The sequence below is a fragment of the Ovis aries genome, chromosome 22 (genome assembly GCF_016772045.2).
Source record: "Ovis aries strain OAR_USU_Benz2616 breed Rambouillet chromosome 22, ARS-UI_Ramb_v3.0, whole genome shotgun sequence".
Classification (NCBI taxonomy): Eukaryota; Metazoa; Chordata; class Mammalia; order Artiodactyla; family Bovidae; genus Ovis; species Ovis aries.
The window spans coordinates 34,223,567-34,239,815 of NC_056075.1; the positions used below are offsets into that span (position 1 = coordinate 34,223,567).

The window sequence follows — 16,249 nt, forward strand, 5'->3', positions numbered from 1 at the left end:
AGAAGAGACTGGTCGCAAATACGGAAAGGAGTATGTCAAGGCTGTATGTTGTCACCCTGCTTATTTAACTTATATGCAGAGTACATCATGAGAAACGCTGGGCTGGAGGAAGCACAAGCTGGAATCAAGATTGCCGGGAGAAATATCAATAACCTCAGATATGCAGATGACACCACCCTTATGGCAGAAAGTGAAGAACTAAAGAGCCTCTTGATGAAAGTGAAAGAGGAGAGTGAAAAAGTTGACTTAAAGCTCAACAATCAGAAAACTATGATCATGGCATCTGGTCCTATCTCCTCATGGCAAATGAATGGTGAAACAATGCAAACAGTGACAGACTTTATCTTTGGGGGCTCCCAAATCACTGCAGATGGTGACTACAGCCATGAAATCAAAAGACGCTTACTCCTTGGAAGGAAAGTTACGACCAACCTAGTTCAGTTCAGTCACTCAGTCATGTCTGACTCTTTGTGACCCCATGAATCGCAGCACTCCAGGCCTCCCTGTCCATCACCAACTCCCGGAGTTCACTCAGACTCGAGTCCATCGAGTCAGTGATGCCATCCAGCCATCTCATCCTCTGTCGTCCCCTTCTCCTTCTGCCCCCAATCCCTCCCAGCATCAGAGTCTTTTCCGATGAATCAACTCTTCGCATGAGGTGGCCAAAGTTTTGGAATTTCAGCTTTAGCATCATTCCTTCCGAAGAAATCCCAGGGCTGATCTCCTTCAGAATGGACTGGTTGGATCTTCTTGCAGTCCAAGGGACTCTCAAGAGTCTTCTCCAACACCACAGTTCAAAAGCATCAATTCTTCAGCGCTCAGCCTTCTTCACAGTCCAACTCTCATATCCATACATGACCACAGGAAAAACCATAGCCTTGACTAGACGGACCTTAGTTGGCAAAGTAACGTCTCTGCTTTTGAATATACTATCTAGGTTGGTCATAACTTTTCTTCCAAGGAGTAAGTGTCTTTTAATTTCATGGCTGCAATAACCATCTGCAGTGATTTTGGAGCCCCCAAGAATAAAGTCTGACACTGTTTCCACTGTTTCCCCATCTATTTGCCATGAAGTGATGGGACCAGATGACATTATCTTTGTTTTCTGAATGTTGAGCTTTAGGCCAACTTTTCACTCTCCTCTTTCACTTTCATCAAGATTGAAGAGAATAGGAAAAACCGCTAGACCATTCAGATATGACCTAAATCAAATCCCTTATGATTATACAGTGGAAGTGAGAAATAGATTTAAGGGCCTAGATCTGATAGATAGAGTGCCTGATGAACTATGGAATGAGGCTCGTGACATTGTACAGGAGACAGGGATCAAGACCATCCCCATGGAAAAGAAATGCAAAAAAGCAAAATGGCTGTCTGAGGAGGCCTTACAGATAGCTGTGAAAAGAAGGCGAAAAGCAAAGGAGAAAAGGAAAGATATAAGCATCTGAATGCAGAGTTCCAAAGAATAGCAAGAAGAGATAAGAAAGCCTTCTTCTGTGATCAATGCAAAGAAATAGGAAAAGAACAGAATGGGAAAGACTAGAAATCTCTTCAAGAAAATTAGAGATACCAAGGGAACATTTCATGCGAAGATGGGCTCGATAAAGGACAGAAATGGTCTGGACCTAACAGAAGCAGAAGATATTAAGAGGTGGCAAGAATACACAGAAAAACTGTACAAAAAAGATCTTCACGACCCAGATAATCATGATGGTGTGATCACTCACCTAGAGCCAGACATCCTGGAATGTGAAGTCAAGTGGGCCTTAGAAAGCATCACTATGAACAAAGCTAGTGGAGGTGATGGAATTCCAGTTGAGCTGTTTCAAATGACCAACCTAGACAGCATATTAAAAAGCAGAGACCTTACTTTGCCAACAGTGGTCCGTCTAGTCAAAGCTATTGTTTTTCCAGTATTCATGTATGGATGTGAGAGTCAGACTATAAAGAAAGCTGAGCGGTGAAGAATTGATGCTTTTGAATTGTGGTGTTGGAGAAGACTCTTGAGAGCCCCTTGGATTGGAAGGAAATCCAACCAGTCCATCCTAAAGGAAATCAGTCCTGTATATTATTGGAAGGACTGATGTTGAAGTTGAAACTCCAGTCCTTTGGCCACCTGATGCAAAGAACGGACACGTTTGTAAAGACCCTGATGCTGAGAAAGATTGAAGGTGGGAGGAGAAGGGAACAACCGAGGATGAGATGGTTAGATGGCATCACTGACTCAATGGACATGAGTAAACTCATGGAGTTTGAGTAAACTCTGGGAGTTGGTGATGGACAAGGAGGCTTGGCGTGCTGCAGTACATTGGGTCGCAAAGAATTGGACACAAGTGAACTGAATGTTTATTGAAACAAGGTTGTATTGAACACTGTACTCATTTTTAATGTAGTTACTTGTCAGGTAAACAAACGTACATCATACACCTATGTATCCCTTAAAGTTTGAGTAAATTTTAAGAATTAAATATGCTATAGAAATAAAAATAGAGTATATGAGTGTCATAGTTTACAGATTCTTGTTACATAGGTTGAGCTTTTTTGTAATGCACACCAAAGTCCCTAAAATTAAACAAAGTCTTTTGTGGAAATACAGATTTTCATTTTGGGACTTTGGGAGTGTTGAATACTAAAGTTTATCTGTTTCATGAGAGGACTGTATTTTGTGTATTTTCAGCCATCTCTTCAGCTGATCAGTGGAGTACAATAGAATTGCCAGTTAATAAAACAGTACAGGCATGCATTTTAGAAATCACAAATCCAAACTTGTTTTATGCTCTACCAAATGAAATAGCAGGTAAGAAAGTTTGAGATATATTTATGCTAGTCTTTTCATTGTAGAATGCTGCTGCTGCTGCTGCTAAGTTGCTTAAGTCGTGTCCGACTCTGTGCAGCCCCATAGACAGCAGCCCACCAGGCTCCCCCGTCCCTGGGATTCTCCAGGCAAGAACACTGGAGTGGGTTGCTATTTCCTTCTCCAGTGCATGAAAGTGAAGTCGCTCAGCTGTGTCTGACTCAGCGACCCCATGGACTGCAGCCACCAGGCTCCTCGTCCATGGGATTTTCCAGGCAAGAGTTCTGGAGTGGAATTATAGAATGAACTTACCTGAACTCCTTAAGAAGCGATGGGGAGAAGAAGTGATGATTTCTTTTCCACTCAGTGTTTTAATTGATCACAGTGATATGTAAGGAAAATTCGATTTTAAACCAGATGTGAACATGCCCTGCATTCAGTCTCTGCTCTGCCCGGTCTCGATCATCTGCAGCTTTGTATAACAAGGCAGCGTCCTCGATTACTGTGTAATTTCTTGCTTAAAAGTAGGTACTGTCTGTATGGAATTATGCTTACTAACCTAACCTTCTATGAGCATTGAGAGAATTTGAACTGAATTCTCTTTTAGATATGTTGACAGAGTACTTTGAAATCACTCTTTAATCACAGTGTTACTGAGTCTTAGGAACTTAGAGAACTGTTTTACAGTGTCTCTAATTGTGAAGAAGAGTAGCATATAAATGTTGACTTCAATTTTCCTTTTTTGTTTCATGAAAGATTACAATTCAGTCATCTCGTCAGTGTATTTGAGTTTATCCTTGTAGTTCAGAAGCTGAGTTAGTACAAGTTGGATGTTCAGAATTATTTGCAGATGCTTGAAAATGTATCTTTTTGAAGTGATCAAACCAAGAATTGTGGTGATACCAATAACTGCTCTTAAATTTATTCTCCGTATTAGGAACAGTCATGTTTAAACTGTATAGTAGGAAGCATGGGCTCAGGCTTATTCCATCCTGGCAGCTACATATGGTGTGATGAATTGGAAGTACTTTGTTTCACTTTCTTACCTATAACACACTGACAAGTATACGGAACAATTGTGAATCTGTAGCCTGATATCATAAACTTTTGTAGAATGAGCACACTGGACCAGACACCCTGATGAACAAATTAGCCCACCTTCCCAAGAAGGAAGGTGGCTTTCTTCTTGCCCCCTCCCAGTACTGCGTCCCTTCCCCACAGTGTACCCACTAGTGGTTTTATCTATTTTTAAAACGGAAATGTTTTAAAATAGTAAAAATTAAAATATTTTAAATATTAATATTTAAAATATTAAAAATTTAAAATATACAGGATCTTTGGAGTTTAGATTTGATCTTCCTTTTTACATACTTTTATACATATTGGCACTGAAAGTTTCTTCACAGAACGTTGTTTTTTATATATATTTTTTAGAAGATCAGGAAAAACTGAGTGTATTGACGGCCGAATTGTTAGAATATTGCAATGCTCAGAAAAGCCGATCGCCCTATATACCGAAAATTGGAGATGCGTGTTGTGCCAAATATACAAGTAAGATTCTTTCTCTTACCCAGAAGAGTGTGCATTTAAAACATGAGACTTACAATTTTAAAAAGTATTTAATTTTCTATATACTTTATATGACAATTGGATCTTCAGTTTCCCTCTCTTTTCTTCCCAGTAGAAATGTGTCATAATTTTTGGTTAGATAAGTATTCTGTGTTACGATAACTAGGGTTGCATAAAAGCGATTCACAGCCTAGCCATGTAGTCACTATAAATATTTACGCAGCCTTTTTTTTTTTTTTTTGTTACTCGTGTTCTGTATACTTTCAGTAATGATCTCCAGTCCTCTGCACTGGTATAAATTCTCTCCAAGAGTACTTTATGTACTGAATCAACTTTTGTCATAATTGTAGGCAACCCTGGCCTTTTTGCCAGCTTCTGTCTAGACTGCTTGTCTTTGGGACCTGAGCTGTCCTCCTGGAAGTTTCGCGTCACCATCACGCCAACCCTGTTGCTTGGATTTCTCTCCCACCCCTCCCCCTTGTTGCGAGATTGTCTCCCTCCTTCATCTCAACGTGCTTTCTGGATCCCTTACTTTTTATTTACTCTTCATATTTGGGTATCTCTCATCCTCTGGAAGCTGAGAAAAGTTATGTGTAAAGTAAGTTTTCTGTTATGTTTCATGTTTGAAAAAGTATTCTACCGTAATAGTTTCTTGACAGCTTACCTATAGATAGAATTCCAGGTTGGAAATTATCTTCCTCTTAAATTTTTGAAGGCATTGCTTTTATATTGTCTTTTAGCTGTAGGAGAGGTAGATGTCACTGAGGTTCTCCAAACTCTGTACATATTTTTTCTCTTCTTTCTGGGACTTGTGGTAATCTCTTCATCCCGAGTTTTGAATTTTTTGATGTGACTTAGCATTGGTTTTCTCTCTTTCTTTTTTTGGGCTGCTCCACACAGCTTGTGGAATCCTAGTTCGCCAACCAGGGATTGAACCCGGGCTCTGTCAGTGGAAGTGTGGAGCCCTATCCAGGGCCTTCCCCCAGCACTGGCTTTCTTTTCACCATTGTCCTGAGTGAGCACTCAGCAGGCAGGCACTTTAGTCTTGAAATGTATGAGCTTTAGTTTTGAAATTTTTTTCCTGAATTTTTTTTGATTCCTTTCTTTCATTTTCTGCTCTTTTATGAACTCCCAAGTTTTCTGATGTTGGGCTTAAACTCTTCTGCTGAATTTCCTCTGCTGTTTCATCTTTTTTTGTTCTGTTCAAGAGGTTTGCTCAGTTTTCTCTTCCAGCCTTTCTTATCTCATTTTTAATATCACATTGTTTGTTCCAGTAGTTTTTATGTTTCTCGAATGTGTGGTTTTAACGCTTCCTTGTACTTGTTCTAAGGATGGAAGGTCATTTCTCTGAGGATGGTCATATTTTAATTTTCATGGTTTCCTCTGTCCTTGGCCTCCGTTTCCTCAAGATCCTGTTTGTTTGCTCTGGTCTTCTCTTTCTTCTTCTACTTGGTCATCCTTTGCTGTTTGTCTTTGTAAGGTGAGGCACTAAGAAGCTAATTGGGTGTTCCTTTGAGTAGGAGCAGAGCTTGTCTGCTTGGAGGGCTTCCCTGTGGGCTGGCTCTGCTGTTTCACTGGGAAGTCCTCACACTGGTGTCTTGAAGTGCTTTTGCTTGAGACGGTTGTCCCCTGCCTGAAGTGCGTGATGTGCCTGACAGGGATCTTGTAAACTCTCTCCTCTGCTTTGCCTCGTGTTCCCCAGTCCATAGTCTCTCTGGTTCATCCTCTCTGGAGAAGAAACTAGTCTTCTGACCGTGGGTAGGAGCCGTTACCTAGAAAGGGGGACTTTTCTAAGTGTTATTAAAGCATGTAAACACAAAGCTGATCATAAAGCTTTAGCACCTTTAAAAATAATTATTATGTGTAAATGTGTTTATAAACTAAAGTTTATACATGTGTCTTGGGGAAGGAACTCTGCTTCTACTATTCAGTCACCATCTCAGTTCCATCTTTACTCCTACTTTTTTTTTTTTTGGTTCTTTTTTTTTTTTTTACTTTCATTTTATTTTTTGCCTATTAATTTGTGTTTGACTGTGTTGGTCTTCGCTGCTGCATACAGGCTTTCTCTAGTTGCGGCAAGCGGGGTCTGCTCTCGAGTTGCAGCGCGCATGCTTCTCATTGCCGTGGCTTCTCTTGTTGCAGAGCGTGGGCTCTAGCGCACAGGCTCAGGAGGCGGGGCGTGTAGGCCTCATTGCCCCGCAGCATGTGGGATCTTCCTGGACCAGGGGTCGAACCCATGTCCTCTGCATTGGCAGGTTGATTCTTAACCACTGGACCACCGGGGAAGTCCCTACTCCTACTTTTGAATGAGTAGCACCAATTATTGAGGCTTGCTTGCTTAGAGGTTTGAAATGCAAACTGGGACGCTTCTTGGCTTCCTTACAGCAGCTTCAGTTGAGCTCTGCTAAGTCATTTCCATTCCTGTATCTGCTTTCCAGCTTCCCAACCTTACATTGTCGTCTCTCTTCTCTATCCTTGTGGTTTTAGCCTTTTTTCAGTTCAATCCTGTAACTGTCTTTTCAGTAGAATCTGCAAGAAGTAGAGGTGATGCTTGTATTTAATCTAGAATCCTTGGCATATAACCAGAAATCTTGGTGTGAATTTCCAAGTGATGTCAATGTAACTGTGAATAACCACCTTAAGGGAGGAGGGCCTCATTGAATGTAACTTCTCACCTGAGACTCTGTTCCATTTTTAGGTGATGATTGCTGGTATCGTGCCATTGTGCTGGGGACATCAGATGCCGATGTCAAAGTGCTCTATGCAGACTATGGAAACATTGAAACTCTGCCTCTCTGCAGAGTGCAGCCCATCTCTGCCAGCCACCTGGAGCTTCCTTTCCAAATTATCAAATGTTCCCTTGACGGTAGACAATTAAGTCACTTTCCAGTATGGGTGTCTGTGGGATTTTTTTTTTTTCTTTCTTCTATAGCAGTAAGTCTGAAACAAATGGTTATTTCTAAATATCAAGCAGAGTTTACAAAAAAAAAACACAACACAACTCGTGTCTTTTATTCTTTCTTTCATTCTCACAAAAATTATATTCAGTCATTCCATCTTTGGTTTCACAGATTAGTGTCAAAGAGTCAAGGCTCAGAGATTCTGGTTGGCCTCAGGTTGCAAAGCTAGTATGTGGCAGAGCCAGGACCGACTGGGGTCACTCCTCTGACCTCTCTTGTAGGAGTCTTTTGGCTTTGTTGCAGACTAGAGGCATTCACGGGACACTGTTTTGGGCTACCTTACTATTCATGCTTTTATGATATCTGCGTATTTATTCAACCCTTCAGTTGGAATTTGAACAAAAGGAACCAAAATGCTAAAGTAGCTTTTTATTCTTGCTCCTGTGTTCTTTACCTGGAGTTTCCACCAGGTGATAACAGACTACCTCACAGTCTACTTTGGGTTTGACTCGGAAAGTTAGAAAATTCTCTTTATCACTGTTTGCTTCTCCCATTAGAATGGAAGTCCACGCAGGCAGACATTTGTCAGTATTCTGGCTTTTAGACCTAAATTAAGTGCTTGACAGGGCTTCCCTGATGGCTCAGCTGGTAAAGAATCCGCCTGCAGTGCAGGAGACCCTAGTTCAATCCCTGGGTCGGGAAGATCCCCTGGAGAAGGGATAGGCTACCCATTCTAGTATTCTTGGAGCTTTTCCTATGACTTGGCTGATAAAGAATACACCTGCAATGTAGGAGACCTGGGTTTGATCCCTGAGTTGGGAAGATCCCCTGGAGAAGGGAAAGGCCACCTGCTTCAGTACTCTGGCCTGGAGAATTTCAATGGACTGTATAGTCCATGGGGTTGCAAAAAGTAGGAAACGACTGAGCAACTTTCGCTTCACTAGTGCTTGACACATAATAGGGATTGAGGAATATTTATCAAGTTTGGTTTTTTTGAATGCAGCAGCAGTTGTACATTACAGCATACGTAACTAGAGGTAGCTAAAATCAGAGAGCCTTTTGTTTATTATCCTTAGACAATTAAGTTAAATATTATCTTTTAGAAACTTGTTGGTTAACTCTAATACTCAATTTTTTTCCAGGACTAATGGAATTGAATGGAAGATGTTCTCACCTAATGATAGAGCTACTGAAGAATTTCATGTTGAATCAGAACGTAATGATTTCTGTAAAAGGAGTTATCAAGAATGTCCATACGGTGTCTGTTGAGAAGTGTTCCGAGAATGGTACTATCAACATAGCTGATAAGCTGGTGATGTATGGTCTGGCAAAAAACATCACATCTAAAAAGCCAACTGCTCTAAATACAGGTATTGTTTTTTCAAGTTTAATTAATAACAGATGTAAGTGTAACCAGGAACAGATGTAATCAGTTTAGTAGGTCTGATCTTTATTCTCACGGCTACGTTCCCTTTGTCGTCCTCGTCTATGAATCCGGCAGTGGGGTACTGACTCACGTTGCCACCTCAGAGGAGCCTGGAAGGAAGCTGGCCTCCCAGTCCAGATTTTCTTTATACCAGGCTCAGCAACCTTGTCCATAGCATTAATGTTCCAAGCTGTAAAAAGGTCAAGCATTCAGAGTTACTTCCCACTTCCTTTTGATCCTGATCAAAGTGAGAAGAACTCATATACTTGAGACTGGGTCTTACTAGTTATTTCATAAGATGATTAGGCAGGCCTGATCTCCACCAAAAAGAGATACACTGTCCAGGATAGTTAGCTCGCTCAGTCATGTCCGACTGTTTGCGACCCCATGGACTGTAGCCCACCAGGCTCTTCCATCCACGGGATTCTCCAGGCAAGAATACTGGAGTGGGTTGCCATTTCCTTCTCCAGGGGAACTTCCCGACCCAGGGATGGAACCCGGGTCTCCCACATTGCGGGCAGGTGCTTTACCCATAGGCAAGACCTGAAACCTTAGACGGATGAGGGTACTCATTTGGTAGAACCCAGGACAGAGTAGTAGGTGACGTTAAAGCGCCGATGAAAAGTTTAATCCATCTACTCCTTTGTGGTTGGAAAGGATCTGCCCCGCGGGGCAGGCTTGTGTATGTTCAAACTCCAGGTTTTTTTGTTTTTTTTTTTCCTGTTGTTTATAGCTAAGAGGTCTAACAGCTCTTTGCATTTGCTTTTAGAAACAGCAGACAGGATGAGCTGCTGCTGCACGAAGCTACAGAAACAAGTGGGTAAATGTCCCTAAAGTGAAATTATACTCCCAACGTTTTAAGAAATGAAATAACACTATTTTCTTTCTCACCCTCAGATTGAAAAGCATGAGCAAATTCTTCTCTTCCTTTTAAACAATCCAACCAATCAAAATAAATTTATTGAAATGAAAAAATTGTTAAAAAGTAAGTTAAATTTGATGTTTTTTCTCTTAGGCAACCCCCAACAGGACATCGCCCGTCTTTTTCTCAGGGCAGAGCATGTGTTTGGAGGCTATGCTTTACTCTGTGGTCTGAGGATCGGAGGGCTGGCTATAATGATTCTGCCGTCTTCCTAGGTTTTGTTTGGTAGCCTCCCTTTGACACTGCTTATGGAACTGAGTCCAGGGCCATCCTGTCCTTACTGTTGCTTGACATAGAGAAAGCTCGTGATGGTATGCACAGGGATATGTAAAAATTATTGTGAGGTCAAGCTTAGCCTGAAATTCATTGTGTCTAGAGTGAAATTAACACTTCCTTGTACACACTTCTATGAAGATGGTTAATACTTTTTGTGAAGAAGTTCTGAGGAGTCAAGAAAATGGGCTGCACTGATAGATTTCATTTCAGAACAAAGCATGTTATTCCTTCTTTAGCTGCGGTGACTCTAGTGGTTAAAGATGCTATCAGTGGGTTTTATTTATTTTTCCTTTTTAATTGAAGGATAATTGCTTTACAACGTGGTGTTGGTTTGTGCCATACATCCACGCAAATCTGCCATCGGTCACAAGCAAACCCTTCAGTTCAGTTCAGTTCAGTCGCTCAGTCGTGTCCGACTCTTTGTGAACCCAGAGTGGATTTTAAATAGTGGTTCCCTTGCTGCTGCAGCTTTTATCTGCCTGGGATGCTGTGATCTAAGATGACCCTTGGAAAGTGTTTTGTGATCAGTAACCAATTAGGATTCAGGTCAAAATGAAGTTGCCCTTCTTGGCACTTTGAATTGATAGAATTTCAGCTAAAAGCAAGAAACTTTGACTTAATTCCCGCACTCTGGCAGGCTAAAGTGCAGTTTGTATCTGACCATTGCAAGTAGCTCCCAAGGTCCTCCTGCTCTCTGGGGCTCTGTGAGTGTAGCAGTTCTTAAGGAGGTACCTACCGGGGTCACATGTATTCTCCAGGTGTTAACGCATAGTTGTTTGGTTTCTGTTTCTGAGAAAGTATGACTAAGTTCTAAGCTAACTGTCATTCATGCAGGATCATCAGTTTTGATTCTCATGATTTATTTTCAGATGATTTATTTACTTCACAAGTTTTGGGTTACTTTTTTTTAATGCTAACTTGCAGTTCCAACTTTGAATCCTTTCTAATACATTGTCTTTATACTGACAGCTGTTTTGTATACTTGAGTTTAAAATCTGAAATCTGATGATACTTTAAATTTCATAGCTTGGGGAACATGCAATGACATGAACTTCTGGCATTTAGTCCTAGTGCCAAGTCATCATATTTTTAATCATGTTGATTAACTTGTATGTGCTTTTATCTTTTTATCTGTGAAATAAGTTTTTTTTCCCCCATAGGAGTATTGAGTGTTGCATATACAAGTTCAGATGAAACCAGTGTTTTCTGTTTCTAAATATATTGAAGTTCAATTCAGTTCAGTCACTCAGTCGTTTCCGACTCTTTGCCACCCCATGAATCACAGCACACCAGGCCTCCCTGTCCATCACCAACTTCTGGAGTCCACTTAAACCCATGTTCATTGTGTCGGTGATGCCATCCGACAATCTCATCCTCTGTTGTCCCCTTCTCCTCCTGCCCTCAATCATTCCCAGCGTCAGGGTCTTTTCCAGTGAGTCAGCTCTTCACATGAGGTGTCCCAAGTATTGGAGTTTCAGCTTCAACATCAGTCCTTCCAATGAACACCCAGGACTGATCTCCTTTAGGATGGACTGGTTGGATCTCCTTGCTATCCAAGGGACTCTCAAGAGTCTTCTCCAATACCACAGTTCAAAAGCGTCTGTTCTTCAGTGCTCAGCTTTCTTTATGGTCCGGCTCTCACATCCATACATGACTACTGGAAAAACCAGAGCTTTGACTAGATGGACCTTTGTTGGCAAAGTAATGTCTCTGCTTTTTAATATGCTGTCTAGGTTGGTCATAGCTTTTCTTCCAAGGAGCAAGTGTCTTTTAATTTCATGGCTGCAGTCACCATCTGCAGTGATTTTGGAGCCTCCAAAAATAAAGTCTGTCACTGTTTCCACTGTTTCCCCATCTATTTGCCATGAAGTGATGGGACCGGATGCCATGATCTTCGTTTTCTGAATGTTGAGCTTTGAGCTAACTTTTTCACTCTCCTCTTTCACTTTCGTCAAGAGGCTCTTCAGTTCCTCTTTGCTTTCTGCCGCAAGGGTCGCTGCATGTCTGAGGTTATTGATACTTCTCCCTGCAATCTTGATCCCAGCTTGTGCTTTATCCAGCCCAGCATTTGGCATGATGTAATCTGTATATATGTTAAATAAACAGGGTGACATTATACAACCTTGCCATACTCCTTTCCCGATTTGGAACCCGTCCGTTTTTCCATGTCCAGTTCTAACTGTTGCTTCTTGACCTGCATACAGGTTTCTCAGGAGACAAGTAAAGTGGTCTGGCATTCCCATCTCTTGAAGAATTTTCCACAGTTTGTTGTGATCCACACAGTCAAAGGCTTTGGTGTAGTCAGTAGAGCAGAAGTAGTTGTTTTACTAGAACTCCCTTTCTTTTTCGATGATCCAGCGGATATTGACAATTTGATCTCTGGTTCCTCTGCCTTTTCTAAATCCAGCTTGAACATCTGAAACTTCATAGTTCAGGTACTGTTGAAGCCTGGCTTGGAGAATTTTGAGCATTACTTGCTAGCATGTGAAATGAGTGCAATTGTAAGGTAGTTTGAGCATTCTTTGGCATTGCCTTTCTTTGGGATGGGAATGAAAACTGACTTTTTCCAGTCCTGTGGCCACTGCTGGGTTTTCCAAATTTGGTGGCATATTGAGTGCAGCACTTTCACAGCGGCATCCTTCAGGATTTGAAATAGCTCAACTGGAATTCCATCACCTCCACTAGCTTTGTTCTTAGTGATGCTTCCTAAGGTCCACTTGACTTCACATTCCAGGATGTCTGGTTCTAGGTGAGTGATCACACCATCATGGTTATCTGGGTCGTGAAGATCTTTTTTGTACAGTTCTTCTGTGTATTCTTGCCACCTCTTCTTAATATCTTCCGCTTCTGTTAGGTTCATGCCATTTCTGTCCTTTATTGTGCCCATCTTTGCATGAAATGTTCCCTTCGTATCTCTTAATTTTCTTGAAGAGATCTCTGGTCTTTCTCATTCTATTGTTTTCCTCTATTTCTTTGCATTGATCACTAAAGAAGGCTTTCTTATCTCTCCTTGCTATTCTTCAGAACTCTGCACTCAGATGGGTATATCTTTCCTTTTCTCCTTTGCCTTTAGCTTCTCTTCTTTTCTCAGCTATTTTTAAGGCCTTCTCAGACAACCATTTTGCTTTTTTGCGTTTCTTTTTCTTGGAGATGGTCTTGATCACTGCCTCCTATACAGTGTCATGAACCTCCATCCATAGTTCTTCGGGCACTCTGTCAATCAGATCTAATCCCTTGAACTTATTTGTCACTTGCTCTGTATACTCGTAAGGGATTTGATTTAGATCATACCTGATGGTCTGTCTAGTGGGGTCCCTACTTTCTTCAATTTAAGTCTGAATTTTGCAGTAAGGAAAAGGGAGAAGGGAATAGCAAACCACTTCAGTATTCTTGCCTTGAGAATCCTATGAGCAGTTTGAAAAGGCAAAAAGATATGACATTGAACGATGAACTCCCTGGGTTGGTAGGTGCCCAATATCATACTGGAGAAGAGTGGAGAAATTATTCTAGAAAGAATGAAGAGATGGAGCCAAGATGAAAACAACACCCAGTTGTGGGTGTGACTGGTGATGAAAGTAAAGTCCAATGCTGTAAAGAACAGTATTGCATAGGAACCTGGAATGTTAGGTCCATGAATCAAGGTAAATTAGCAGTGGTCAAACAGGAGATGGCAAGAGTGAACATTGACATTTTAGGAATCAGTGAACTACAGTGGACTAGAATGGGTGAATTTAATTCAGATGACCATTATATCTACTACTGTTGGCAAGAATCCTTTCGAAGAATTGGAGTAGCCCTCATAGTCAACAAGAGAGTCTGAAATACAGTACTTGGGTACAGTCTCAAACATGACAGAATGATCTCTGTTCATTTCCAAGGCAAACCATTCAGTATCACAGTAGTCCAGGTCTATGCCTCAACCACTAATGCTGAAGAAGCTGAAGTTGAACAGTTCTAAGATGATGTATAAGACCTTCTAGAACTAACACCAAAAAAAGATGTCCTTTTCATCATAGGGGACTGGAATGTAAAAGTACAAAGTCAAGAGGTACCTGGAGTAACAGGCAAGTTTGGCCTTGGAATACAAAATGAAGCAGGGCAAAGGCCAACAGAGTTTTGCCAAGAGAATGCACTTGTCATGGCCAACACCCTCTTCAGCAACACAAGAGATGACTCTGCACATGGACATCACCAGATGGTCAATACCAAAATCCGATTGATTATATTCTCTGCAGCCAAAGATGGAGAAGCTCTATACAGTCAGCAAAAACAAGGAGCTGACTGTGGCTCAGATCATGAACTGCTGATTGGAAAAATTTGTTAGTAATTTAATTGTAAAACTGCTGAACTAAGAGTGATACACTTACAAGAACATAAAATTCTGGTCCTGTGTTGAGAAGCCTCTCCTGGAGGAGAATGGCAACCCACTCCAGTATTCTTGCCGGGAATATCCCATGGACAGAGGGGCCTGATGTGCTGTAGCCCATGAGGTCACAGAGTCAAACACGACTGAGCATGCATGCATATGTCATATATATATAATTGTAATATTGCTGAACTAGGAATGGTGTGGTTATGGGAACATAAAACTCTCTTCATCAGAGAAGTATTTCAGCATACAGGTTAGTATAAAATATTTTTTATATTTGGAGGGGAGCATATCTGTGAAGGGGAGTACAAACAGCTACACTGAACATAAAGCCCTGTTATTGCAGTGGTGAGTTTTTTTTAACTGGCAGATCTGACTGAAAGAAATGTGGAATTTCAGATTAAAAGTGAGTATTTGGTTTTCTCGTACTTAAAATAGAAATTAAGAACCACAGTGACTGGGTTTTTGTATAAGGCATACTGAGAATCGGTTTTTGTCTTGCAGATACAGCCTCTAATGAAGATCAACACTTAGGAGACTGGAAGTAGCGGAGGCTAGATTTAGGAGAGAAAGTACCACATCTTGTGTTTTTGTTTATTGGAAACTTTTTCTTTAATGACCTTTTATGTCTGCATTTTTGTTTGCTTACCATGCTTCTGTGTAGGTTGGGTAGGTTTCCCCCCTCCCACCCCCACCTCCCCGCTCTAAATGCATCCTCTCAGTAAGTCTCGCATTAAAGATACACAATAAGTACATGGGAGCATCGGAAAGGGACAGCATAGGGGCTGTCTAGTCTACATAGAGTTTTTTATTACTTAAAGGTGCTGAAGAAAATATGGCTCCAGGTTAATACTGGGTCAGTTTAGTTGTTAGACACACAGGTTGTATTTTTTGGACTTTTCTCTGCATGTGTGATGTGTTTCATAATAAAATACACCCTGCTCTCCCTGTCACAACCTGTCTCTTCCACATAATAAAAGTTCTTTGGTTTGCTGTTGCTCAGGTCTCTGCCCTTCTGTTCCTGTCTCTGAGGTCATCAGTTTCTCTCTCTCCGTCCTCACTGAGATCACTTTTCTTTCAGCCCGTGGGCACAGTCTGCCCTTGGGCTCTCACCCACTCTGACCAGGAAGGCACTTTCTGCTCCTGCCATCTGTAGGTACCTTTCCAAATCTGTGGCCACTTGGGATTGTTAGTGTAGTGGAATTTACATTTTCAGAAGCACAGATTCCTGGAGAACAGTTAACAGCTTAATGTAAAAAGCCAAGTTAGAGTATATATATTTTTCTTGAAGCACAGAAAGACATCTGTAAACTCACATGTGTGGAATTACGGGCCAGCCAGCCTTCCTGCCAGCCCATAAGTTTCTGTTTGGGAATTTTTCCACGATTTAAATATCAGACTCTGAAAGCCTAAGAAGATGTTGTCACCAACTAAAAGAAGAAACTTGACTTTTTGTTTGTTTATTCTTTCAAAATGTACCTTTGCTGGTAATGTGTGTTAGCTAGATTAAATGGAGTTTTCCCTCATGTAAAAAGTTGTTCAAACATTGATATGCTTCTATGAGATAAAAAATTTAAGCTGCTGTGCCCAATAAAATCCTTTTACATCACAGCCAGAGTTCCCTTGTGTTGTTGCCACCAGCAGCGTTTTGCTAATTTCCTTTTCTTACTGGCACATACTAGGGGCACTGGGCACTGAGTTTGTTCGTACTCTGTTCAGTTCCAGCCACCGTGCAAATGCAAGTGAAATCTGTGGAACCACAGGACTGTCCTTTTTATTAAGGGAAGTTAGGGATATGTCACAGAACACACTAAGGAACGCTTAGGTCAACGTTCTTCAGATCCCAGTGTTTTATGCTGTGCTACACTCTGGAAATCGGGATAGAAACAGTTTAAATTAAATGCAGTTTAATATTACTTGATGATTCAGCTAGTCTCACACTAGATGGATTGAATATCTCCTGGATTGATTCCGCATATTTTCACACTGGACC

The 16,249-nt window shown here is 41.2% G+C and overlaps 1 protein-coding gene across 1 annotated transcript in view; it reads left to right on the forward strand.

The window, feature by feature from the left end:
* Window positions 1-15,867, forward strand: part of TDRD1 (tudor domain containing 1) — a 61,404-nt gene extending 45,537 nt beyond the window's left edge. The window contains exons 21-27 of the mRNA XM_060405115.1: window positions 2,678-2,797; window positions 4,229-4,345; window positions 7,062-7,229; window positions 8,406-8,633; window positions 9,459-9,505; window positions 9,587-9,674; window positions 14,761-15,867. Coding sequence (XP_060261098.1) covers window positions 2,678-2,797; window positions 4,229-4,345; window positions 7,062-7,229; window positions 8,406-8,633; window positions 9,459-9,505; window positions 9,587-9,674; window positions 14,761-14,804 — 812 coding nt within the window. The 3' untranslated portion in view covers window positions 14,805-15,867. The remainder of the gene's footprint in view (window positions 1-2,677; window positions 2,798-4,228; window positions 4,346-7,061; window positions 7,230-8,405; window positions 8,634-9,458; window positions 9,506-9,586; window positions 9,675-14,760) is intronic.
* Window positions 15,868-16,249: the final 382 nt, after the last annotated feature.